Here is a 27,519-nt window from a genome sequence, read left to right on the forward strand (position 1 = left end):
ACAGCATAAAAATTATTATTGTTTCCTGTGTATTCTTTGTTTTAAGACAGATTTTTTGTATTTAAAAAAAACATGGTGTGAGATTTGTTTCTTATATGTAGACCCCATGAAATGTAAGGCCATTAATATACATGGCCTGTCCGTATGCTTAGGACCCCCTCGCGACCCCAAAAGAGCTGCAGACCAATCAGAGCGCAGCGTCTTAATACGGCGAGTCATAGTTTGCCTGAGGTGCTTGCTGTGTCGCTCTGTTGAAAAGAACTTTACAGTGGATCAGCATTTGTAACGGCGACAGTGTGTTGAGAAACTTGTGAGGAGCAGGACGCGCGTGCACTAAAACAAACTCCAAGCATCCTCGCGCAAGCGACGGGCAGGAGAAATCTGACTCTGATTTTTTTCTTCACATTTTTGTCTCCCTAAAGACTTTATTTCCCCCCAGTAGTGCCCGTGTTGACATTTCGAACCAATGTCTTGTCATTATCCCTCAGTTCGTCGCTGAATCTTCTGTCGAGGTTTTTTTTTGTTGTTGTTGCCGAGGAGCAGTTTGAAATCTCAAGATGGACTTGAGACCTTCGCTGTTTTTTCTTGGTCTGATAGTAGTTCTTCACGTTTTGTCAGCAGCCCAGGACACAAATGAAGAAATCCCCGAGGGAGCGTCCACCTTGGCGTTTGTGTTTGATGTCACCGGCTCCATGTACGACGATTTAGTGCAAGTAATTGAAGGAGCATCGAAGATATTGGAAACATCCCTCAGCAGACCTCAGAGAACACTGTACAACTTCGCATTGGTGCCTTTTCATGACCCAGGTACATGAAACAAAGCAAATGAGCTTTTATTCTTCTTAATGAAATATGTCTTCATCCTACTCAAGTCTATTTAATTAAGTCTTAATTTAATTTCTTTCTTTTATTTTTATTTTTATTTTGCTCAAAGTTATCCTTCCTAGCATTCTAGGGGGACATTAAGTTTTGTTTGATAAGTATTACCTGTTCCTTTCTTCCCTTACAGGACCTATAACTACAGTGTGTTTTCCAGTCTTAACACCAAACTAGACCATTTTACTTTAAAATCTGAATACATATGTCAGAATAAATGCTTTTTCTTCTTCTTCTTTGAAGCGTAAATCTAATGCAATTTGGTTTATTCTTAAAACATATATATATATATATATATATATATATATATATATATATATATATATATATATATATATATATATATATATATTATAAAAATGAACTATATATTCTCAGTTACACAACTTTTCTTGTTAAGAAAATGTATCTTGTTTTAAGGATGTTTACATATGTAGCTCATCTTAAAGAGGGTCTTGTTGCCAGAAACATGACAAATCTGTTAGTTTGCTGAGAGCTGCTGCATGCTGAAGTGTCTCACACCTACAGGAGGTATCAAAGCATTGCTTGTAGTGCCCAGATGTTCTGTGCACTGAATTCACTGTCATTATCATTCCGTCTATCCAGGCGGAACAAGCTTGGAAGCATTTGAATGCCTGCTAGTGCACAATTTTTCCATGGAAGGTACTTTACCGACTGTACACAACAGTTAGAGTACTCCAACGGTTTTTAATAGACATGGGTTAAGAGTCAGTATGTTCCATGTACATTTAATACACTTAGATTTGTCTAAAGTATACCTGATATACTAAATAATGATATGAGGACCTGAATAATGAATGACGGACTCACTTTTTTTTAGCAAATCTCAGACTTTGAACACAGGAGTTTTCACTTTGTAATTAGTTTAAGTACAAGAGCAAGTTTACTTCTCTAATCTACAAAAGCTGAAACAACATGATGGCATAAAAATTATAAAATTGCAGGGTAAGCAACTTCTTGTGGTAGTAAGGATGGAAAAACTATGCATCTAAACTCTTCAAACGCCTTCGGAGAGTGAGAGAGAGTCTCAAAAGAAAGTATAGTCTCAAGAGATGTTAAGCCTCCCCCTTCTTCATTCCCAACCTGAATCTGACCTAATGTGTCCAAATGCAGCATGCCAAATACATTTTCCATCCACTCCTTGGGGTGCTCAGGAATTTCTTTCAAGATGCACGCTGTATCTGGTTATTGCTTCAGAATGCGCTGTCCACTGTAACTAAACCGAAAGATTTGCAACACAAAAGAAGACTCTTAGAGAGGGAGAGGGAGAGCAAGATTGCCTTTTCCTTCACAAAAATTGGTAAATCATTTTTCCAGATGTACTGAATTCGGCCTGTCGCCTATTTGTTTGCATTATTGTAGATCATTTTATGAAGCCTTGCAGATGCAAGATGCAGCCAAAGGAGTGGAATATGCATTATTTAGACAACACATAACACAAGCAGCTTGTTTGTCAAGAAATTGTCAATCTGTGGCTGGCTTTTTGGATATTGCTCATGTGTGTTTTTTTTTTGCATAAATCAAAGAAAAACCTTGCTCTCAGGAAAGGAAGGACTATATTAAACTATGTACAGATTTTAATCCATATCAATTTTTTTTTATTTAGATCATTTTTAGAGAGCTAGTTTGATTTAAACTGTACTGGTAGATAAATGCATGCATAGAAACTAAAAGTTTAATCCTCTGGTAACTTTTCAAATGTGACCTGGAAGAGGAAATAGAAAGTCCCTTTGGGCACTGAATAAGGGTTAATAGTCAGTAGAGGCTTCAATGAGTTTCAGATGTCCAGAGATCTTTTAAAGAGCAGTTGGCCCATTGAGAAGTGTGTGGCCACAGGCTCCCTGCGCTACTGCTTTCCCAAGACTCCAGTGATGTACTTCCCACACACACATGCATGCATACTCAAATACACACACACAGGTCTGTAAATACGACCCCCTGTAATCCAGTTCCTGAACTTGGATGTGTTTAAATGTGTGTGATTTTGGGCATAGAAACAGTCTACTTAGAGCAGGCTGAGTTTGGAAACGATATTTCTCACACATTTTCAACTATATATCTCACACTCTTTTCAGGGTTTTTGTTCTTTATTAGTACTATGTCTTATTATTTTGTGCACGCTTTGAATCTGTCCAAATATTGGCTTCTGGACAGGCTTTAGGGAGCTGGAGAATCGTAGAGACGAACAGGACTACTTCTTCAGTTCCTTCTTGTCATCCTAAAACTGTCAGGAAAAGCTGTGACAAATGATATAAACTTCAGACAGAGAATACGCAGAAATGGTATTCTTAAGGGACCATTACTACTCCGACTGAATTTTCCAGGTTCCTGAAGATCCTGATGATAGCAGCTGGATGGATATGAATATCAGTCAGCTTTCCAAAGCAAATAGTTCCCTTTGTCTTTCTGTAGTCAATGAAAAAAAAGTTCCCTTAATTTTGTATGAGATTTATCTTGCTCTTTCTACATCCTGTCACAGTTTCAAATGGCTGAACCTACCAAATAGTTTGACAGCCTGCTTTGTAAATGAACATTGACATGGCTACAACTTGTTGATGTCTTTGGCACTATAATCACCTTAACATTTCTAAGGAGCATTTTATCCTTCTTCACTCTGACTGGTCGCATCTGCTCCATATAGTTAGACCTTTTACCAAAGTTCTCAAAACGGGAAAGGAGAAACATTGATGCTTTCAATGCTTTTAACATTTTCAAAGCTTATTGTTTAACTAAACAGCTCTTTGACCCTTTTGCTGCTTGTCCTCTCAAGCTACATTCATCTCGGAATACCCCTAGATTACAAGGAGACTGGCGTGAACATGGCCCGTAATGATGCCATTAGGCAGGAATTTTGTGATGGTGGGTGGGGTGGGTTAAATAGGGTTTCGGAGTATGGTGTAATTCTTCTGTTTCATCTCTTTAATGATGAGGAGAGAATAATATAACACTCTTTAATTTGAGAACAGTGCATGGACTGGTTCCAGTGCCTAAGGTGTTACACAAAGAGACATTTTCTAAAAAGTGCTACTGTACCCAGTAGTTACTGTAAGCCCTTACCTTATATTTATATGGGTATTCATGACATATATCAAAAGTGTGTGTTTTTCTGTGTGGGGGCGGGGGGGAAATTAAACCTTTTATTTGGTAAGGATGCATTGATCAAAACTAAAGACATTTAACATGTTACAAAAAAATGAAAATAATAATAAGAAATGTTTCTTGAGCTGGGGAATATTAGAATGATTTCTGAATGATCATTCCACACCAAAGATTGGCTGCTGAAAAATAAGTTTTGCCATCACAGTAATAAATTACATTTATGTTAATTAAATTCAATTAATCAAAGTTGTATCAATATTTCACTATAATATAGTTTTTACTGTTTTTTTATTTTGCCTAAATAGGAATTGTTTTGATTGGACATGGAGAGATTCGTTGACCTTTTGTGACTGGTGCAGGGCAAAGGCCGAAGTCTGCTGGGAAGTTGAACTTGAGATGAGTTCAGAATGGAAGATGAAAGGACAATAGATGACTTTTGGCCTGTGTATGATTTTCAGATGTTTGAAAGACAAACATGGATACTATTAGAGCATAATTGCATTAGCTCCTACAAGTCAGTGGAAAATTAAAGCCTCTGTTTATAACGTAGAGCAAAGTTTTGCTTGCTCCAGGCCAAAAAATTGCTTATGCTTTTTCATTACTTTGATGTCACACATTCTTTTGTATTATTTTAATATGACTAGATAAAACAAACACACTATATAAAAGCACACAATATACAAACTGAATTTATGACTGAACATGGGTCTCTTATATGCTCTGACATAAATTTTGGCTCAATTATAGCAAAATAGCCATTTTATTTACGCCATCATATTTTCCAGGTGTGAAATGAGCCCTGTTGCACTGCGGAATTAGAGCTTTACTAATTGTTTTGTGAATTTCAAAAAAGTACATTTGATTGGTAAAGCATAATTATGCATAACAGGGTCAAGGGGTTTACTGGACTGTACTTCATGAGACCGTTACCTGTCCTGAAAGTTTCACAGGACACTGATTAATTGTTTTGGATTATGTGTAAACATGTCACGACTGAAGCAGGGTTTTAGGCAATTTAAATAGTCTTGAAGGTCCAAATTGGAAGATCTACTGTACATAAAGTTTAATCCCTGAGATCTGGAGAGAAGTACAGTATCAAGACAATATCAACATTACATCAGTATGAAACAAGTTAATTTGTTTTACCTGAGACCAACAAGTTAATTGTTGTCTTCTTTAGAGAAAAGCTGTTTTAAGGGCATCATACTGAATAAAAAAATTATATACAAACTAATTTGCACATGCAGGGCTTAGTGCATTTCTCTGTCAAATGTAGTCAGATGTGAAAGCATTTCTCAAAATGCACTATACTCGGCACTGTTTATGAATATCAAAATTTGACTCTGCTACATTATTTAGATGATAGGACAGGCTGTTTTGATCATTTGTGAACAATTATGTTTCTCATTCAGAACTTTCTTCAGTTTTTGGCTCTGACTGGGGAAACACATTTGGTCTGGATGAATGAAGTCTGTTTGTGCCAATCTTGTTTAGTGACATGATTTTGGATGATGTGACTTATCTTTTCAAAACAAAGCAATTTTTTTTTTCTATCAAGCATGTGAAATGGGTACATTTTTGTTTGTAGTGAAACGTGACGTGACATGCTTTTTTTGTCTTCAGAGCTCTTTTAAGTGCTGTTCTGATAGGATGAATGTTTTGAATGAAATTTGAGTTACTGTTACCATACTTGAGGACATTGGAGATTTCATATTCTGATCTGGATGGGGTTAGCATCTTTGAAATTATTACTTATTGTGGTTGACCTATACGTTGGCAAGGCTATATTGCTATGGCTGAAACATTTTTCAACTTAGATTATGCTGTGCTATATCCAGTATACCACTTAGCCATTGTCCTTGTGTAGTGTATGTATGTGAAATTAGCTTTGCCTGGTCTTTATTTGTGAAAAAAATGATTTCCAGTTTGCGCAGACTTACCAGACTAATTAAGTGTATGGTTGGTTACAGTATTTGCTTCCATTTTATTAATTTCTTTATTTTATTTCTTATATTTATTTGGTTATTGTAGTAAATATTATGTAAAATATATTTTAATTTAATTGCAGAATTCTAATAATAATGTAATGAAACAATGTAATATCATATTAGCTTTGCCTACCCTGCTTTCTAAGATATCAATATATTGGACATTAAAAACCTACAGTAAATCAGTTGATCAAGTGTCTATTGCTTGGATGTATGCATCACATAACCCAATGAAATAAATAAGTCCTATATATAATATATTATATAATTATGCAATTATGAATATAATCAAGTGAGAATTTAATTAAAGTTAGTGTTATTCCTGATGATGCTATAACTATAAGGAGCCCAGATTCAGGTTATATATTCTGTTTTTAATTAGATGTGAAGCCAGCAGTACCTGCAACAACAAATTTCTCTTTTTTTTTTTTAACCGAGAAAGTTGGGAAAATGGTCCAAATCTATAATGTAATGGAACATGACATTTAGCTTTAGTTACAGTTTTACAAAGTTCATAATAAATGAGAAGCGAAAAAATAATATACACAATTACAGACAGTCCTAAATCCAACCCTGGTTAAATTTCTGTTTAAACTAGCTAAAAAAGAGCATGTAAATTGTTTGGTAACTTTTATAGAGGCTGTGTGAGGGAAAACCCTGACATGTTCAGTTTGTGAATATGTACGTATGTGAAACGCTTATTTACCTGACCTCCTCCTCCTGACGGAAAATGAGACTCATATGTATGAGATCCGACTTTATGCTCCAAGTAAAACAACATGGGTAGTTTACAGCAGACAACAGCTGAAGTGCTTTCAAGAAGTTTTTGTCATGAAATGTTTAAAATATATATATTAAATATTTATTTACACATTAATTCAAGTGTCTCCTTTTAAAAGAAAAACCTTTTGAAATATTTGCAGTAGTAAAAGATTTCTTTTAAATCCTTTTTCACCGATTTGATTAGCTTTCAAAGCTTTTTTCATCTCTCCCCTGCTCTCGACCCCTGATTTGCATTCCTATCTGGGTCTGTCTATTCCTGTCTTTCTTCATCCCTTTCTGTCTCCCCATTTTTTTTTTTTTGTCTCCCAGGGGAGTCACCGTCTCACTGCTGAAACATTTCCTGAGCGCCTGAAAAAACGCCAGTCAGCTCCCAGCTGGCATACCAGCATCTGCTGTGTCTGTGTTATGATCTCTGGTCTGAATTTTGGCTTTACAGAGCAAGCGATGGAGACCTTCTGACCTTCAGTTCAGGCTTTTCTTTTGAGGCCAGCCTGCTGAAAGTTTTGTGGTGTGAGCATGAGAGAAGTGTGAGGAAATGGATGGTTAGACTTAGTCCTCTCTGGGTTTGTGGTTGAGTGAGTGGAGCATGTGTGGTCGATGATTTGGCCAATGGTGCTGGGTCTTTGTCTATAGGATATCTGGCACAATTAAACAACTGTACTCTACATCAGAGCAACATTTGTTGTGTACTGAAAGAGTTTGTGTACTTTACATTTTATAAAGTGGTTCAGGACTGGATTGTTTTTTTGTTGGCCCTGTTGGACTCAAATGACTAATGACTAATGCTTTGCATCAATATACAGTTGGTTTTCATTAAATGGCTTTGTTTGAGTTACCATAAACAAATCCTCAAAGCTCATACTGTACCAAAACCGGATAAAAGATTTGCTGTAAAACCGATGGTACATTTGAGTTGTTCAGAGATCTCATATTTTTACAAAACCTTGTGTAGCTGTATTATACAGATAGATATTGTTACTTTGGCCATATTTGTTAACCAGCAGCTTTTAAATCATACAATTTAGCTAAATACAGTTATGGCATTAGAAAGTTGTGGACTTGCAACCAGTGACTTGGCAAGGCTTAAAAACAAATGATCAACCAGTGCTCTATATATTAGGGCCAACAGTCTTACATCACAGCCGAAGTTTCTGGTTTTTAAATGATTGTATGTTGAGAGTAATGGAAGCCATCTGTTACATACTGTAGCTGTATAGCATTCATATTGAGTAGCTGAGAAGAGTTGATTTATAGTTTGTGAGGTATAATTAAGAACGAACCAAGTAAGAAACTTCATTTTATGTATTTGTCTTTATTTTTATACCATTTTTGCATTTGATAACAAAACTGTCTGAAAAATGAAAAAACTTTCTTCTTCTCACTTATCGCTTTTAAATATGTGACGTTAGTAAAATGTCTTTGTAAGAAGTCTTTTATTCTCACAAAGGTTTTTTTTTTAAATGTAATTTATTCCTGTGATGGCAAAGTTGAATTTTCAGCAGCCATTACTCCAGTACTCGGTTTCACATGATCCTTCAGAAATCATTCTATTAAGCTGATTTAGTGCTCAAGAAATACTACCATTATAGTTGGATGATGACTGATTACAAGTCTCTCTGGGGGGAATAATAACTTCCATAAGAGTTATTTGATATTCAGCCATTCCAAGTTTTATATGCCCTTGTTCTGATTATTTTAAATTTTTTTTGTTGTGCTGGTGGCAGCTGTAATCACATACTGAGGGAAACACTTTGACTTGTTTTGACTGTGTTTTATGAGGGCGCTGCCATCAGCAGCCATTCGATGGTGTCAGTCAAACTTGGACACTCCTCTAGAGAGCTCATACTGGAAACCCTGAGTCTCACTTAGCTAGTGAAACATACCCAAGGCCAGACCAATCAAGCTACTGGCCTAAATTAGAAACAGATTGGTTTTAGTCCCCTTAGTCAAGTTTAACCTTCTGAAGTGAAGTGAAAGTGACATTCAGCCAAGTATGGTGACCCATACTCAGAATTTGTGCTCTGCATGAAACCCATCCGAAATGCACACACACAGAGCATTGAACACACACACACACACACTGTGAGCACACACCCGGAGCAGTGGGCAGCCATTTATGCTGCGGCACCCAGGGAGCAGTTGGGGGTTCAATGCCTTGCTCAAGGGCACCTAAGTCGTGGTATTGAAGGTGGAGAGAGAGCTGTTCATGCACTCCCTCCACCCACAATTCCGTCCGGCCCGAGACTAGAACCCACAACCCTTCGATTGGGAGTCCAACCCTCTAACCATTAGGCCACGACACCATGATGACATTGGCAAACTTGTCATTTTTGTAAGGATTCTTTTGTATGAAAGCTTCAATATCAGCTAATGTCTTTTTTTTTGTCTGAACAGTTTTATATATACTCAAGCATTACATACACATTCAAACCTAATAAACATTCATGATCGCATTTATATTAACAGTCCACAGTACACAAATGCATTACAAACAAATGCATTAAAAAAAACCTTGCAATGTTCTTTCTTAATTTTCCGACAGACTTTAGCACATTGTTGGTTTTGTGGGCAAACATAACCATAGATAGATAGATAGATATATTAAAGGGGTCATATGATGCTTCTTTAAAGATCATTATTTGGTGTATTTGGTGTAACAGTATATGTAGACATGCTTTAATGTTCAAAAAACACGTTATTTTTCAAATACTGTATGCTATTGTAGGTCCTCTATGCCCCGCCTCTCTCAAATGCATTGGTTTCTAGAGCACAGTCTGCTCTGATTGGTCAACTGACCCAGTGCATTGAGATTGGCCAAACATGGCAATGCAAGCACTTTTCGGAAATGTAATGCCCCTTTCCATAATCACGAGCTTCATGTTTCAGAATAAATGTAAAGACAGTTAATAATGTCCTTAGTTTTACCATCAGTTCAAGCCCAAAAGTGGAACAAAGTGGCGTGACAGACACAGTGATGAAGCTCATATGTGTTTGCAGTACACAAGCCATGGATGGTTAAGACTCCACTGTGTCTCTCTGACTCTCTCTCTCTCTCTCTCTCTCTCTCACTCTCACTCACTCACTCACTCACTCACTCACTCTCACACGCACACACACACACACACACACACATGCATTTGAACATTCAGTAGCAAATACTTAAACTAATAACAAAACATACTTACAGTAACTGATTCAGAAGTGCCAGATTTTCATAGCAAAGTCAGAATGTCCTCGTCTCCTAGGTTCATGAAACGGTCGTCCATAAAATGCATTGCTGTTCTGTTGTAAGTAATCTTAAAGATTCCTAAATGCATCTACTTTCAGAAGGCTTTTTCGATACACACAGCATCTCCCTGACATGGCTGCTTCAACACTAACTGCGGTTACTTAAACCACTGATTGGTAAATTCTGATTGGTAAACCACATTTAAAGGTAAATAAATTATAAACTTTATGCGTACCAATAACCACACATCAGTTATATTCTACATTAATGTGACAAGTTGCAGTGTTGCTTGATAAATGATATGGAGTGCACCATTTAATATAATAGCAAGTTTTTTCTCATATTGTTTGGGACACATCCCACTTTATTTTTCATGTCACCCCATGTTTCTCTGTCATCTTTATGGCACAGCAAGTGTGGAGAGTTGTGATTCTGTCCTGAACATTGGTTGTGGTGAAGTTGAGGAAGCCCTGGCTCATTGAACTGTTCTTTTTCATCAGTCATCTTTTTTCTTCTTCTTTCTTTCTTACAAAGGCTTACTGTTTTGGTAGTTTCCTGGCACAATGCTGAAGTAATTGAAATGATTATCCTGCATCAGTGAAATATTTCTCTTCCCAGAGGAGTCTGTGCAACATATTTGCTGTGAGCGGATGTTTTAATAAATGTTATTGCTGTTATTTCCTCCAGATGTTTAATAGTTCATGATGTTAATTCTGTTAGTAATTTAGTGTGTGCATTATATTATTTGGTTATTCTTGGACTTGATTGCTGTACCTACAATTTCATAAACATGGCCATCAAATATCCATCTTGGATCTACCAACGGAAAGACACATAAAGGAGGAAGAATCCATTGTAGCAGTTGTTGGAAATTTCTACTTAAAAAATTTTGTATGAACAACATACTGAAAAAAGGTTGAGGGTGATCTCATAAAAGTGTGACAGCAATGAAAGAGTCATTTCTACTATCTACACTGGCATGTGGTCAGTGCCCTGTAATAAATACAACATGTTTAACCCTGGAGCATAAACAGTATCTGATGCTCTTAATCATTCATTTGCAGAGTACATAGTGAGTTTAATCCAGAACCTCCTGATTGCTGGAATAAAAGGGATGAAAACAAATGTTCAGAGCTGTTAATATGATTGCTTCCACATCTATATAAACTCTTTGGTCTTTGGCAGGAGAGATGTGGTGGAAGGTTAGTAACTTAACTTCTACAGTGGTTTCCCAGGCTCCATCCATCTCTTTTTAAGATTGTTCCTTAATTCTTCATTAAGACTGACAAGCCGAAGTGATTTGGCCTTTAGTGAAGAGAACAACTTATTTTTGAAAACGAGCTTTTAATAATAATAATAATGGAAGGCTGGGGGCGTAGAGATAGCAATTTTATAAATGTTAGTTTAATAGCCTCTCTTCTTGAGATATTTCTCTTCAGTCTTGCTTTTCAGATGTTCAAATGTAGGTCAGAAAGTTGCAGAGCTGTTTTGTTACTTTCAATAAATGCTTATTTTTTATTTGAGAAGGACATTCTAAAATTTAAACGTATGGAGCTTTCTGTTTTTTCATAGAGTAACATTTTTCCTCAAATGATCATGGAAAATGTGAATCTTCATTGTATAACCCCTTGAATGGTTTCAAATACTTAGTATTTTAAAAGATCTGTCGTCGTTATTCAGTACTGAAAACACTGTGACTGTTTCCTTCAGTGATCTAAGCTGACCTAAAATCAGATCAAATAAATCACTTCCTTTTTTATTATCGTTCATTTTCTTCTATAAGGTTTTTACGCTTTTATTCACCGTAATCAAAAGTTCATCATCTGTTCTCTTAAATGTCTTCCAATTTGATTATCATTATTTTTTTCTCCTTTTCAAAGTTGTTCTAATGCAACTGGCATTTAAGAGTCCTCTCAGCACTTCACCATTTCCTCCGTTTTCAATATTTCCATGTGCTCTTTGCCCAAGCTTCCCTTAACTGTGATGCCACTTTTAGGTCAAAAGAGAGGTAAAGACAATCAGCGTCCAGGCTTCTAAGATAAAACCCCTTAATCGAGAGAAATGTCCCAGGACTTTGTAAACTTTTCCATTCATGAAAGCATTCACTTGAAGCCAGGAGTTCAGCATGCAGAGCAGTCAAAATTACTATCCTGTTAAACACAGCTTTAATCACCTACAGTAAATGTTTTTTTTTTCTTTAGCACTTCAAGTGTTTTCTATAGCGCCAAAATATCAGCGCTCTGAATCTGAATCTCTCAAGAAAGATTTTACAGTTTTGCAAGAATTTGTTTCTACAGTGTTTTCAAGAAGTTACGTTAGACCATAAAGTTTTTCTTTGTTCACATAAACTGAAAGCAAACCATGGAAAATCATTTTTATTTTCTGAAGATGGTAATATATGCAAAAACAAAATACACTTCAGAGACACTTTAGATATGGGGAATGCATCAAAAAGATCTTAGAGTCTCTCTTGTGCAGCCCCTATAATTTTTGGTGTCAAGAAATTTGTGGGTTTTGGATGATACTGTACTTCCTGACTTCTTCAACGTAAAATGCTTTTGAATGGTTTCAAAGATTGGTATTTGCTTAGTGGTTTGGGAAAAGCTTCACTTTTAGTGTGAGTTGTTATGTTTGGTACAAAGTGACTGGGCACTACTATAGTTATAGTTGAATGCTTCCTTTGAAAGAAAGAACATGCTTAACAGTTTTACAGCTCATTCAACCTTGAACAAAGAAAGAAAGCTGGAAAGTAGAGACAACATGGCTTCAGAAAAGGCACATGATGTCATTGGCCCATGCACACTGACACAGGCAACCGCAGAACAGTGACCTCACGCCAGACCCTCCCGCCGCTAACAGAAGAGCATACCTGAGTTATAAGGTCTTTCCTATTATGAAGGAGAACAGCTGATGGGAACATAATGAGAACAGGCTGTTTCCTTCAGACAGAGCCACTGCCGGTTAGACCCAGCAGGTTTATTTACCACAGCACGCTATGCTAATTAATGCAATACTTGGGCTGCACAATTAAACAAATTCAAATTCAATTTGTAATATTGACTGCATATAAAACTATATCTGATTTACTTATGTATGTTATGTCTGTATTTTATTTTGGCCCTGTTGCTCGAAATTACATTATAATATACACAACTCGGTGTAATAGAAGAAAAAAAAAAGAAAGAAAAAAATCAGACTTTTTGCTTTCTAGGGCTAAGAAAACATCCTGGCACTAAACAGGAGGCTCTCGTCACCCTAGTTCAACTGTGACCCTTGATCCTGGACATCTGCCACTGGCTGACAGCATAAATATTTGGCATCTGAGTGGACAAAACAAAACCCGTTCTAATCTTTCGATCTGCGAGGTCATTTGACCGTATTCCAACAGCATATTTTTGCCTCTAATGGCATTTGTTGTTTTCTGCAGAAATTGGACCCATTACAATAACAACAGACCCCAAGAAGTTCCAGGATGAGCTGCGGGAGCTTTATGTCCAGGTGAGCTCATGTGCTTCACATTGTGTTTGTTGACATATTTCATCACAGGTCTATTTAAATCCATATTCAGTCCAAAAATGTGCATAGTGTCTTAACAGCCAGAAAACAGTCACTCTGCTAAAATATTCTCAAGTTTCCTATGAAAACGAGTCTTTGCACCCATGGGTTATTGTCTTTGGCTTGTATTGCAGTATATCTGGCAGGTATTGTGATTTGAATGAGCACCTTTGTGATTTGAAAGCATTGCACCTTGGGTATCCAGATGAGTTAGATTTTACAATTTAGCAATGTATTTTTAGCACTGTTAAAGTTAACATTGATATCAATTAATATTAATTAATTTATATTAACATTAAATATCTTGAATGCAATCATTTTCAACATATTTAACAAATTCTATTTCACTTACTGTTTTATAATATTTTCTAAATGCTGGCTGGAAGTCTTGAGATTAGTAGTGATTTTATTGACATACCTAGTTTTTAATTGTAAGAAATGTAAGATGTAAAATTGTTGATGTAATTAATTTGTCCAATTATGTATTCTGTGTAATATCATGCTGAATATATATATGTACGAATATATACATGTACGAATGTATATGAGGTGTCCAAGTGAAACTGTTAACATGACAAATCACCACCAATGATATAAATCTGTAATTTGCCAGATTTACAATAAACACAAATTTTTATACTTGATGTCCAAGACTCGCAAATGTCAGATTTTTATTTTGGTAGCCCATTCCTAAAATAAAAAAGCAGCATTGATGAAAAAAAAAAAAAAAAAAAAAAAAAAAAAAAAATATATATATATATATATATATATATATATATATATATATATATATATATATATATATATATATATATATATGTGTGTATATATATATATATATATATATATATATATATATATATATATATATATATATATATATATATATATATATATATATATATGTATTTTATTTTAGGAATGGGCTACCGAAATAAAAATCTGACATTTGCTAGTCTTGGACATCATGTTTAAAAATTTGTGTTTATTGTAAATCTGGCAAATGACAGATTTATATCATTGGTGGTGATTTGTCATGTTAACAGTTTCACTTGGACACCTCATTCAGAAACCAGCGTTTTCAGAATGAAGTGTCCTCTGTGTATTTCTCAGTCTCTGCATCTGTCCCAGCTGTTTGGGCCAAAGAAGGGAAAATGCAGACACACTGATTAAGTGTAATTCTGTATTGGCACAAATAAGTTTTGTTTTGTTTTTTCTCGAAGGCAGAAGTTAAATCAGAACAGGATTTGGTCTAGTTTGTTTGTAAGTGTGCGACTTGAAAGGGATAAATTATTCAAATCACCGTTTGCTGGTAATGTCTTTTGCAGTTTCCATAGAACAACCTGCCACTGGAAATGAACTACTAGAGTCCATTCGGAGTACTGTACATTCTTAACCTTTCCAACAATCTTTCTGCTGTTTGATGTTTGGGTTTGCTATCCACTGTTGTATGTGTGTGTTTGTGTAAAGAACAGAGAAGCAAAGATCACTTGCTTCCAGATGTTTCATTCAGACACGTGCCCCTTGGAATGCATAATGAAGACAAGACTCTTTGCCCTCCATGTGAGAAGAGACAGACATACCTAAATCACAGATACTCTGATGTACACAAACATTTTACTTTTATCCGTGTCAGTTTAAAGGAAGGCACATATCTAACAGAACTCTTGGAAGTCATCCATTTGGGTCCAAGATTGTGCTCCATTTTGCATTCCAAGGTCAACATCAGTTGCAGGCATGACTGACTCCCATGGCAAGCTTTACAGCATGCCGTACATTTCTACTTTCATGATTAGGCCAAATCTACTGACCAGCTCGTTGCCCTTTCCAACTTTGTGCAATTAAGATGGATATCTGCCTTTGAGAAATCTGGATGTTCCATTGAAAAACACATTGACAGTTGTGCTCATATTTATTACAATTTATCTGGATTTATTTGTGTAGCATTTTTTTTTAAGTTCCAAAGCAGCTGGACTGAAAAGAGGAGATAAATAAAGAAGATAAATGGAAAAGCAAAGAAAAATAGACAGTGAGCAAGCCAGGGTTAAGAGGAAATGCTGTAGCTAAAACAGTTGAGCATGGTTGAGCAACATTAAGGTTTTTGGGTTCAGTCCCCATGGAATGACAAAAATATAAACTGACAAAATATATACCTTGAATGTAATGTAAATTGCTTTAGATTAAAGTATCTGTCAAAATGTATGAATTCAAAGAGTGCCAGTAAAAAATATGAAGGCATTAATAATGTCATAAAATATTTTTATATTCCTCAAAGAATCCTGAAAAAATATCATGGTTTGCACAAAAATGAACAGAACAACTGATTTTGGCATTGACAATAATGTAAGAAATGTTTCTTGAGCATCAAATCAGCATACTAGAAGACCAGAGTAATAGCTGCTAAAAATTCTGGGTTGTCATAATATTAATACATTAAATTTTAAAATATCTTAAGGATAAAATAGTTTTTACATTTACATTTACATTTAATCATTTAGCAGACGCTTTTATCCAAAGCGACTTACAAATGAGAACAATAGAAGCAGTCAGGTCAAAGAGAGAACAACAACAGTATACAAATGCCATGACAAGTGCCAGTTAGTCTAGTACCGAACGCATAGCCAGGGTGGGTTTTTTGTTTTTGTTTGTTTTTTCTTTTTTTAAATATGAAAGACAAGAAAAGGAAAAGGGCTAATATTAGTTGGTTAAGTGCTGTCGAAAAAGATGAGTCTTTAGAAAATTAGTAAAGACTCAGCTGTATGAATTGAGATTGGGAGGTCATTCCATCAGCTCGGCACAGTCCAGGAAAAGGTCCTTGAGAGTGATTTTGAACTTTTTTGGGAAATTCAAAAGGGAAAAAAGACTTTTATAAGCATTTAAATAGCTTACCATTCTGAAACTTTTAAATGGTGGTGTATACCAATAAAATTAAACTTTGACTCTCCTAGCATTAGAGAAAAGAAATAAAGCAACATTCAGCTTTCTGTGTTTTTCATATAAAGAACAAATGACAAATTATTATTATTATTATTTTTTTCAGGGAGGAGGAGATTGTCCAGAGATGAGCATTGGAGCCATCAAGATAGCCCTTGAAATCTCCCTACCAGGGTCCTACATTTACGTGTTTACGGATGCCCGATCAAAAGACTACAAGTTGACTCACGACGTTCTTCAGCTCATTCAGCAGAAACAGTCACAGGTAATTAAATCATTCACTCAATTTCCAGCAACAATTTAATGCATAAATAAAAGATCCGCCATGCTTTGATCGGTAAATGATGCCTTACATGCAATGCTAGCATGAACATTGCAACACTATTTTTTTTTTTATTGCAGTCGCTTTGCCAAAAAGCATCTGCTACATGGATTAAATCAATGTGATAAAAATTTATCTGGACATTAAGAATTGTGTACCGGAATACCAATAATGATATGTATGTGTGTGGGCAGGTGGTTTTTGTGTTGACTGGTGACTGTGATGACCGATCGCATATAGGCTATAAGGTGTATGAGGAGATCGCCTCCACCAGCTCAGGACAGGTTTTCCATCTGGACAAGAAACAAGTCAATGAGGTAAGTTTATTTGGAGCTACTTGTTTGACCCAAAGAATATAATTTTACAGTTTCTTTATGTTTCAGACAGTAACACTGCTACTGTTATATACTGTATGTCCTAGAAATAATAATGAAACATCTTCATATCCTAGCTTGGTTACCAGCCCAGATTTTTATCCACTAGACTACATCACCCCATGTATGATGATAGAGTGAGCAAATTAATAGAAAGACTGGAAAAGATGATGGAAATGCTTGAGGTGCAGTGATGCTGTATGCTCTCGGTTGAAGGCTTTACTTTATTTAAGCATGGTAACGTGGACATAAGTCCAGGATTCTGTTTTATAGCTCTCTGAAAACCAAGGATTTAGAAGAGTTTGCTCTTTTTAGATGTTCCAAGAAATTCCTATCAATCTTCATATGCGGTCAAGTTGCTGCTGCCTCAGAATTTTGATGTTAGAATCAAACGCAAACTAAAATATTTGAGGAGACAAAAAGAGAGATTTATCTGAGGGTGTAATTTCGTATGTCCTTCAAAATCCACAGCTTCTCAAAATGTACAGTAATAATCTCTTCCTCTTTATATTTCTAGCCTTTTGCTATAGGTTTGTACAGTTTCTCTAAGCTTAAACTTTTGTTATTCTTGATGATCTTATATATATATATATATATATATATATATAAGTATATACATATATACTGTACATATACACACACACACACACGCATACACACACACAAACACACACACACACATACAGATACACACACACACATTCTATATCCATCAATCATTTTGATGGACTTTACTCAGTTTCTTAAATCTTTTGACTGCAGGTGCTGAAATGGGTTGAGGAGGCAGTGCAGTCCTCCAAGGTTCACTTGCTCTCGACTGATCATCAGAATGGGCTTTCAAACACTTGGCAGATCCCTTTTGACCCTAGCCTGAAGGAAGTGACTGTTGCTTTAAGCGGCCCTGCACCAAATATTGAGATCCGAAATTCTCAGGGTAAGGGGAACATTGTCTGATTACTGTATTGCTAGAACTAACACATAGTGTAGATTGATATAGAACTGAGGCGTGTACTTCTTGTGCTTCTAGGAAAACTTATCGGGATTAAGGAGGGTCTGTCTGAGCTCCTTCACATCCCTAACTCTGCCAAAGTCCTCAACCTCAAAGACCCAGCGCCAGGAATGTGGACCATAAAGGTGATGGACTAGTTTATCGTAGACCAAGATCCACATACACATTTGATAGGTCTTTTGTGTCAGTGTTGATGATTTAACTGTAACTGGTGGCTTTCCAGAAAGGTAAAGTTATTGCTTTAAGTCTGTTTTAACTCCATAGGATAAGGACATATCACAGAGTGATGGATAGATACTCAAGTCCAAGGTTGTGTGGTGAAGTCATTTATGTTGTTGCTCCGCTCATGACAGGGAATTGAGGTTTGGGACTTTAGGGTACACAATGTCCCAAATGTCTAGTTAAAGTAAAGGACAACATTTTTGTCTGATTGATTTGTGTGCCCTGTAGCTCCTGTATACAGAGGGAAACCTTTCATAGTCTGCTCAATCAGCTGTATGGCTGTTCTTTGAGTTTGAAGAGCTTGATGATTTATGTGTAGAGGAATGTAAAGAGAGAACTTGTCATCCTCCATTTGCTTTTGCACTGAATAGAGGGTTGTCTGCCATGATATGGGCAGAATCCACCCTATATCTGTCAATTTATTTCCTTCTTTCACCCAAACTCTCCTCCTTCCATTCACTAGTAATGTGTATCTCAGTATGTTGTTGTTGTTTTGTTAAAAGCTGAAATCAGAACTTTTACACTATTATCTGTTCCATGACTAAAAGGTTTATTTCAGCTATGCTTAGATTGAATGGATAGATTTTAATTTACACTTCTGTTTAAACGTATCTTACACTCACAAAGGCTGCATTTATATAATAAAAATACAGTCAAACCTGTAATGTTGTGAAATATTATTATTATTAAATTAACCGTTTTTTTTTTTTATTTTAATATGTTTTAAAATGTTATTTATTCTTGTGATGGCAAAGCTGAATTATTATCAGTCATTACTCTAGTCTTTAATGTCACATGATCCATCAGAATCATTCTAATAAGCTGATTCGGTGCTCTTGAAACATTTATTATCAATGATGAATTATTTGAAATAGAATTTATTGTAACACATATATAGGATAACTATACCCTATACATAGTACGAACTTTATTTATGCTTTGGCTATTTAAATAGTTTCTTTGCATGTCATAGAAAACATTGAGCAAGGTTCCTTTAATCCTCTAATGCTCCATTTTCCATATATTGTCCAATTTTATGAAATCTTTTGTATCATTAACAGAATCAGTTTTAATTCTCTCCTGACCCCCAGTGCATTTTTAAACATGAATACTCATGCGGCCCATTGCTTACAAGAACATGAGCTAAGATAGGAAAAAAGCTCCTTGTATTTATTTTCCCCAATACAACTTTAATTTATGTGTTTAAATAATGTCAGTGTTTCTCAGAAAGCATGCAGATTGTTCCTGTGTTATGGTGGCGTCTGACTGGGTTTTCTGCCTCTGGGTTGTTTTAGGTTGGATTAGTAAATGTTTGGCCTGAATTTGGCTTGGCAGGCTAATTCAAGGGCAGGATTTAAAACCTCAGGATGAATGGATATAATCTAATCTTAATCTTCTGTAAATTGCTCTGCAAAGGCCTTTCCCTTGAATCTCTTGAATGCCCCATACCCCCGTTCCAATGTCTTTCCTTCTCTCTCCTCCAAATCTCTCAGAGGAATCCTTCAGGATCTTCTCCTCATCATTCTTGGCGTCATATCATGCAGTGCTTCATGGCCCATGGTGATTCTTTAGGATGGTTGTAATTTCAAAAGAATGCAAGCAGAGGATGGGTTGACATGGCTCGCCCTGGAGCACTGAGCTGCAGACAACATCAATCGTACACCAGACCCTCAGCAACAAAACAATCATAAAGGGCAGTGCAGAACAGCAGGGATCGTGTTTAAATGACTCGGACTGTTCCATCCGTCAAAAGCGAAGAAAGAAAGCAAGTCATGCTTAATGTTTCGCGAATTTCAAATGTGCTGTATCTGTCGACTGTCATCATAAATTAGTTTTGTTGTGCTTCTTCCGTGCATCTTGCTATGAAAAACAAGTTGTGTCATTTCAATTGAATGCTGTTATCTTAACAAATACAAATAACTTTCTATTTGTTTTCTTATTTGTGTTGTTGTCAATTTAACCTCAGACGTCTAGTGAGGGCAGGCACTCAGTTCGTATATCAGGCCTCAGCACCATCGATTTCCGAGCAGGCTTTTCCCGAAGGCAAACGCTGGACTTTAAAATGACATCCAGCAGGCCAGTCCAAGGTGAGTTAGTGTTTTAAGGAGTTTAAAGTCATATAAGTTACAAAATACAGTTAAAACAGTTATATTAATACAATTTAAAGTAATTTTAATATTTTAGAAAAATGTATTTATTCCTGAGATTTGCAAAGCTGAGTTTTTAGCAGCCATAACTCCAGTGTCACATGATCTTTCCAAAATCATTGTAATATGCTGATTTAGTGTTTGTTATTGTCAATGTTGAAACTAGTTGTGCTGCTTTTTTGTGGAAATTGTAGTCCATTGTTTCAGGATTCTTTGATTTAATATAGAGTTCAAAAGGACCAAAATCTTCTCTAATCTTCCAAATCCCTCTTAAACTGTGTCCTTGCTGAATAAATGTATTAATTTCTTAAAAAAAAGGGAATTCTTAAAAGAAAAAAGAAAAGTAACCCAAATCTTGTGGTTTTGTATGGACCACACATGCTGTCGAATTTATGAGGTCAACATGGTGGCTGTGTACTTGAGCATTTTAAACGTGTTTTGGTTAACCTTTTTAACCTCTTTGCTCCTTCTCTCTCTCTCTCTCTCTCTCTCTCTCTCTCACACACACACAGGAATCCCCACCTTTATCCTACTGAACACCACTGGTTTCTCCCCTCCTGCTCGTGCTGATCGCCTGGAACTCTTGAGCATCACTGGTGATGTAATGAAGACGCTGCCCATCCGCTACTTCCCTGACCGACGCCCTTATGGCATTTGGAATATCACTGAGTTTGTTCCACCCAAAGAGGCTTTCTTTCTGCGAGTCACTGGCTATGACCGTGATGGATTTGTCTTCCAAAGAGTGTCCAGTGTCTCCTACTCCAGCATTGTGCCAGGTCAGATTAGTGTAGACAGATAAAACCATGGAATAGTCCATTTAAGTATAAAATAGGTGTGTTTTACTATATTTGTTACTAGTGTTTTGTTCTTATTTTTTTAGAAGCACCTAGAGTAAGCATGCCCACTCATACCCCTGGTTACTACCTGCAGAAAGGGAGTATTACCTGCTTTGTGGATAGCCTGATCCCCTATACCTTGCGTTTCACCAGGGAGGGACTACGCCTGGGTGTGGACCAAATCTTCAGGTAGTGCTAATTAATGGCACTGTAGATGAGTGGCTAACATGTTGTGCAATGCGACATACACTATCATTCCAAATTTGGGGTTGGTAAATGTTTTTGTTTTTGTAAAAAAAAAAAAAAAAAAAAAAAGAATAAAAAAACCCCCCAAAGTTTTATTTTTCTAATGAAACTTAATTACTACTGTTTTTTAATCAGAAGAAATATTATAAGCAGATAAGTGCTATGTAAATGTAGAAGAAGGCCTTCAAATTATAGTTTTGAAGTCCTCGAGGACCTAATGCTGATAGCCTAATCATTTAAATCTTTGCAGTTTGTGTTTATTTGGGAAACAATTAATTTTATATGGTTTACATTTTTATCATATTTTTAGGGAGTCTGCTAATGCATCATGGGGAATCCCTCAGGTGTCCTTGAAGGACGAGGGCTTTTATGAGTGCATCGCCATCAACAGTGCTGGAACAGGACGGGCTCAAACTTTCCTTGATGTTTCTGGTTAGAATGTCAACTTTTATTTTCTACTATATTGTAGCCTGTGTTCATCAGTAACATTAACTGACATGATGCAATATACACTATAACGAAGTTGAATTGAATGAGTTCTAACTTTCAAAGTTTGCACAGACTCAGAGAGATGTACACCATTAGAAGAACGCTGAAGCATGCTGCCTGTGCATGACTGAATGGTCAGGCATTTCAACCTTATACACTGGTGCATAATAGATAACATATGAGGAATAAATATGAGGCAGAATATTGAGATGTCCCACATCTAACATGCCTAGAATGTCTCTTTTTTATTTTCTCGTCAGTCAACTTGCATGTGTCTACCAGAATCCCAGTTTGATCGCCTCAGTTAAATGCTTTGCTCCAAAAGTCTGCCCCCATTTCACGCAAAGTGGAGAAAGCACTGGATTCCTCAGATGAAATGGCCCATTATAGTCTTTGGTTTTATTTCACGCTCCATGTAACAGACATGTGTTGCCCATGAACAATCTCATGGATGTGAGTGAGTGTGGTTTCAAGTTCAGAAAATTATTATTTTTGCAGCAGAGTTTGGTGATGCAAATGGCATAAAAATGTCACAGTTCAGCCTAAACATTTATAGTTACTTGAATTACAGCAGTAGAAGATTAATACACAAAAGAAAGTTAACTTCAACTTAAGTCCAGCTGCTAAATTAAATATTAAAGTATAATCAAATTGGGTGTATGATACATATATAATTTGATATAAACTAATTAAAAAATTTAAGAAGATTTTGTATAACTTGACTAAATTAAAATGAAACATTTTGATTCAGTGTCTCAAAATCTAATGAGCTTTCTACTTTACATATCATTTTTGGGCATCATAGATGCAAGCAAAAGCAACCGTTAAGGACCATTCACACCAAGGTGATTATTCGGTGCAAAAATTTGGTGCATTACGCATTTTAATTTGAATGAATTGCAATTCAGACTAGCACAAACATTTACTAACTGTTAATGCAGTGATTTTTTTATGTACAAGAGTACTAATCTCTTTTCCATCACACTGCAAAGAAATCTGGCCAACCAATAAGACTGGTTTTGGTCATAAGCCCAGAGCTGCTGCTCTTGCATAACTACGACTTGGTGGCATACAAGAACAGTCTATTTTGCTAAGCAACAGTGAACTAGTCTTGTATTTGGTGTTGTTGGATAAACACTATAGCGAATACAGAAATCTGAATGGCTTTTTGAAAGCATGTAAATATTGTTTAATTTCCTTTATTCTCTGTGACAAGTGGGCATCAGAATCCAAAGGTTGCACAGTGCTTTGTGTAAAAGAGTAAATGTGGGATTTCTGCTTTTCAATAAATGCCACCTACTGTTAGAAAGTTAATTTGCATATTCATTCATTCAGTCTGTCTGTCTGTTTTTATTTATTTATTTTTGCAAAAATGTACGCACAATATGCTTTTAAAGTATGCAGCAGTTTTGAGACACGTTTAATATTCTCATGCCACTGCAATTAGATTTTGATAACAGATTTTGTATTGGGAAGAAAGAACATCATTTTTATTACCTAACATATCATTAAGAAAGAAATATTTCAATGTTTGGTTTTGTGTTGCACAAGGACTGCAAAAATAAACAGTACTGTATCCTCATGGCAGTGTGGTTTTGGAAATCAGACACCACACTGTCCCAAACCGTGCTTACACAAACTTCTTGGACAAATAGCCTCACTTCCTGTCTTCCGGCTCTTCTCTGCTGTCTTGGCTTTATGGTGAGATACAGCATTAATAACACCCAGGATTACTTTAGAGTCTGAGATCAAGATCCCATTCACCTGGAATGGTCACCTAGAAGTCACATTTCACATATAGGTTTATTGTTGTCCAAAGGTTTAATCCTGTCCCATTTTCTGAGCTGTTTCCCCAACTGTGCTGTCACTGGGCCAGTGACATGATTAGCAGGAGTGACAGGAAAAACCTCCCTTTTGAAATTGATGTGTCTTCCTGTATAAATTCTCCACTTATACCCTAATCCACATATCTTTCAACACCCTCCCAGTTTCCCTTTGCATTTCATACTTATTTCACAGACTTCATAGATCTGTACACAGACATCCAAAGACCTTATGAGAACTCATAGACAAAAAAACAATAAGCAAAGGTGAACAGATTCAAATCAGGCTGTTGAATTCAGTTACTCTGGGATAAACAGGTTTATAAGCACACTTTCTTGACTCATTTGTGTCTGTGTATTTCTGCAGAGCCTCCTCCAGCTATCACGGTCCCCTCCAATATGACAGCGTCTCCCGGTGCAAATGTCGTTCTGACCTGTCTAGTTGCCAGCACGGTGCGCTTTAACCTGACTTGGCAGCGAGGGGACGTGGATGCCAGATTGGACCGTCGGATGCGTGTCACCGCCAACCTATCCTTGGAAATCCAGCGAGTCACTCCGGATGATGTCGGCTGGTACACCTGCATCGCAGCCAATGAGGGTGGAGTCTCTACTTCTCGTGTCTACCTCAATGTGCAAGGTAAGCGTATCTGTGTGATTTTTAGTGTTGTTGATTAAGCAATAAGCCACAAAAGACTAATTATAGTTGTTTTACCACATTTAAGGGCCTAAGGAAAAATGGGCATATCTAGGGTGACCAGACACCCTGTTATTTCTGGGACAGTCCCGTATTTTAGCTCTATTTTTAATGTCCCAACTTATTTAGAAAAAAATAATGTCTTGTCCCGTATTTCAAAATGTCTTTACGACTGGGTGACCAGTGCAAGTAGTCAAAGTGTTCTGTCACGCGTCACTGATCAAAGACTAATCTTTTTCTAAGACACAGGCTAATCAATGCTAACTAAGCTTGTCATAGAACAGAATTACTATCCTATCACAATTGGTTATTGATTAACTTCCAGTGAGTGCAGGCAGGATAGGCGGAATCACAAATGACACACAACAGAAATGCTCTCTCCGCCCACCCGCGCGATCCCAGTTCTGCGATCTGTTTAAGTGAACATAAACAGGTGGGTGTAAACCAGATTATGTGTCAGTATATTTCAGTGATCCTCAAATCTGGCTCACGAGATCCACTTTCCTGCAGAGTTTAGCTCTAACTCTAATCAAACCCGCCTGAATTTGTTTATCAGTGTCTTCAGGATCGTTAGAAAATTTCAGGTAGGTTTGTTTGATTAGGATTGGAGCTTAAATCTGCAGGAAAGTGGATCTCGCGAGCCAGATTTGAGAATCACTGGTATATTACGTTAATTCGGTCTTAAAGGCATAGCAGCCTAATTAAATACCTGTCTGTCTCATTAATGTTAATCAAACAACAAAATATGTTAAATAAAGTATAAATAAAGTATATACAGTACAGACCAAAAGTTTGGAAAAATTACTATTTTTAATGTTTTTGAAAGAAGTTTCTTCTGCTCATCAAGCCTGCATTTATTTGATCAAAAATAGATTTTTTTTTTAATATTGTGATATATTATTACAATTAAAAATAATTGTTTTTATATTTATTATACTTTAAATTATCGTTTATTTCTGTGATGTAAAGCTGAATTTTTAGGATCATTATCACATGATCCTTTAGAAATCATTCTAATATGATGATTCATTATCAAAGTTGCAAACAGTTCTACTGCTTAATATTTTTTCAGAACATGTGATACTTTTTTAGGATACTTTGATGAATAAAAAAAAAAGAAAAAAAAGAAGCTATGTTTTTAAAATATAAATATTTTGTAATAACAATATACACCACTGGTCAGTAATTTTTTTTCTTTTTTTATAAAATAAAATCAATACTTTTATTCAGCAAGGATGTGTTAAATTGATAAAAAGTGATAGTAAAGAAAATATATTATTAGAATATATATTATTAGAATTTTTTTTAATATATATAAATGCAAATATATTAGACAGCAGAACTGTTTCCAACACTCATAATAAATCACAATATTAGAATGATTTCTAAATGATCATGTGATCGACTGGATGTTACATGTGACACTGAAGGCTGGAGTAATGATGCTGAAAATTCAGCTTTGCATCACAGGAAATATATAATAAATATATATTTTTAAGTATATTCAAATTGAAAACTATTATTTTAAGTTGTAATAATATTTCACAATATTACTGTTTTTTCTGTATTTTTGATCAAATAAATGCAGGCTTGATGAGCAGAAGAAACTCCTTTCAAAAACATGAAAAATAGTAATGTTTCCAAACCTTTGGTCTGTACTGTATAAATACATAAATTTACATATCATGAAATAACATTTCTCATATCCATCAGTTCATGGTTACATTCACAAGTTACACAAATTCACACACGGTCACAAGTTACATTCCTTGTCCACTAGGTGTGTTTAAACTGCTAAGAGCTCTTTGGACTTTTAATACATTCATTGAAAAAGCCATGCCACAGGGCTCTTGGCAGCTAACTCTCCTGCTTCTCTCTAGCACAAGATCTGTTTTCACTGCAGCCTTGCTGTAATATTTCACTGTAATATTTTATAGCACTTGTGAAAGTGATTTACGCTGTGCATGCTCACTGTTTGCGATCCTGTAGTTTCCATTGAAACAGGCTCTAAACCCCTCTGTTACACTGAAGTAAGAAGACTTCCTTCGACAGTACACAACCCTGGCAAATCACTTTGCTTTCTCTCATTGGGGAAAATAGCCATTTTGTGCAAAAGAAAAATTACAAATGAGATCACAAATGAAAAGAGAAATGGCTTTTGTAACAGAACAGAACTGAGGTGTAATAAATTGTTTATGCAAAACAAGTTTTTACATTGCACTGCGCTGCTTTTCTGTTGTTTTTCTGAATAAACATACATTAGATGGATTTGTTTGACCATTGCACTCGCATCTCACATCTTTAGACCTTGCCTATTTATTTATTCAACTGCCCTATGTCTTGTATTTTTTAAAGAAAGAATCTCATAACACCCAACCAAATATATACTTGAAAAAAGACTTTCAGTTCAGTTGATCTACTAAGAGGTCATGAAGTGCTCACTAACCTTTTGTGTTGCATATCGCTTACAGAATCTTGTATCTTGAAGACTTGTCTGTTGTTTCTCATACTGAGGCAATTTTTTATTAGTCATGCTCTGTTGTAATGAATTAGAAAAAGCTGTTTTGATTTGAAAATATGGAGTTTGGAGGTAATATTGATGGATAGATGTGACTTGAGATTGTCCTTGATGATGATGAAATGTGTCAAGCCCCTGAGGGCCCCAGCATGGGCCGGGCTTGAGTTTTATTAGCAGGAGAGCGGGAGTGACATTAACTGTAGAATTTTACCTCATTGTTGAGTGATGAGTCTCATAGTTTTCCACAACATTCTTTCCCAAGACCTGAGGAACGGGTTTTCCCTGCGTCCCACTTTAATTCTCTCTGTCTCTGTTTCTGCCCCATCTAATTTTCTGTCTCTCTTTAGGTTTATT

General features: G+C 36.0%; 1 protein-coding gene across 2 annotated transcripts in view; it reads left to right on the forward strand.

The window, feature by feature from the left end:
- The first annotated feature begins 211 nt into the window (after positions 1-211).
- Positions 212-27,519, forward strand: part of hmcn1 (hemicentin 1) — a 75,390-nt gene continuing 48,082 nt past the window's right edge. Inside the window, exons 1-11 of one of the 2 annotated variants that reach the window (XM_052585878.1) lie at positions 212-807; positions 13,424-13,494; positions 16,592-16,750; positions 17,002-17,124; positions 17,944-18,115; positions 18,209-18,315; positions 20,379-20,499; positions 21,072-21,335; positions 21,440-21,584; positions 21,952-22,073; positions 24,321-24,590. In XM_052585878.1, the coding sequence (XP_052441838.1) occupies positions 558-807; positions 13,424-13,494; positions 16,592-16,750; positions 17,002-17,124; positions 17,944-18,115; positions 18,209-18,315; positions 20,379-20,499; positions 21,072-21,335; positions 21,440-21,584; positions 21,952-22,073; positions 24,321-24,590 (1,804 nt within the window). In that variant the 5' untranslated portion in view covers positions 212-557. The remainder of the gene's footprint in view (positions 808-13,423; positions 13,495-16,591; positions 16,751-17,001; positions 17,125-17,943; positions 18,116-18,208; positions 18,316-20,378; positions 20,500-21,071; positions 21,336-21,439; positions 21,585-21,951; positions 22,074-24,320; positions 24,591-27,519) is intronic. The other variant, XM_052585879.1, reaches the window with a different exon arrangement.

Source organism: Carassius gibelio, chromosome B20 (genome assembly GCF_023724105.1).
Source record: "Carassius gibelio isolate Cgi1373 ecotype wild population from Czech Republic chromosome B20, carGib1.2-hapl.c, whole genome shotgun sequence".
Classification (NCBI taxonomy): Eukaryota; Metazoa; Chordata; class Actinopteri; order Cypriniformes; family Cyprinidae; genus Carassius; species Carassius gibelio.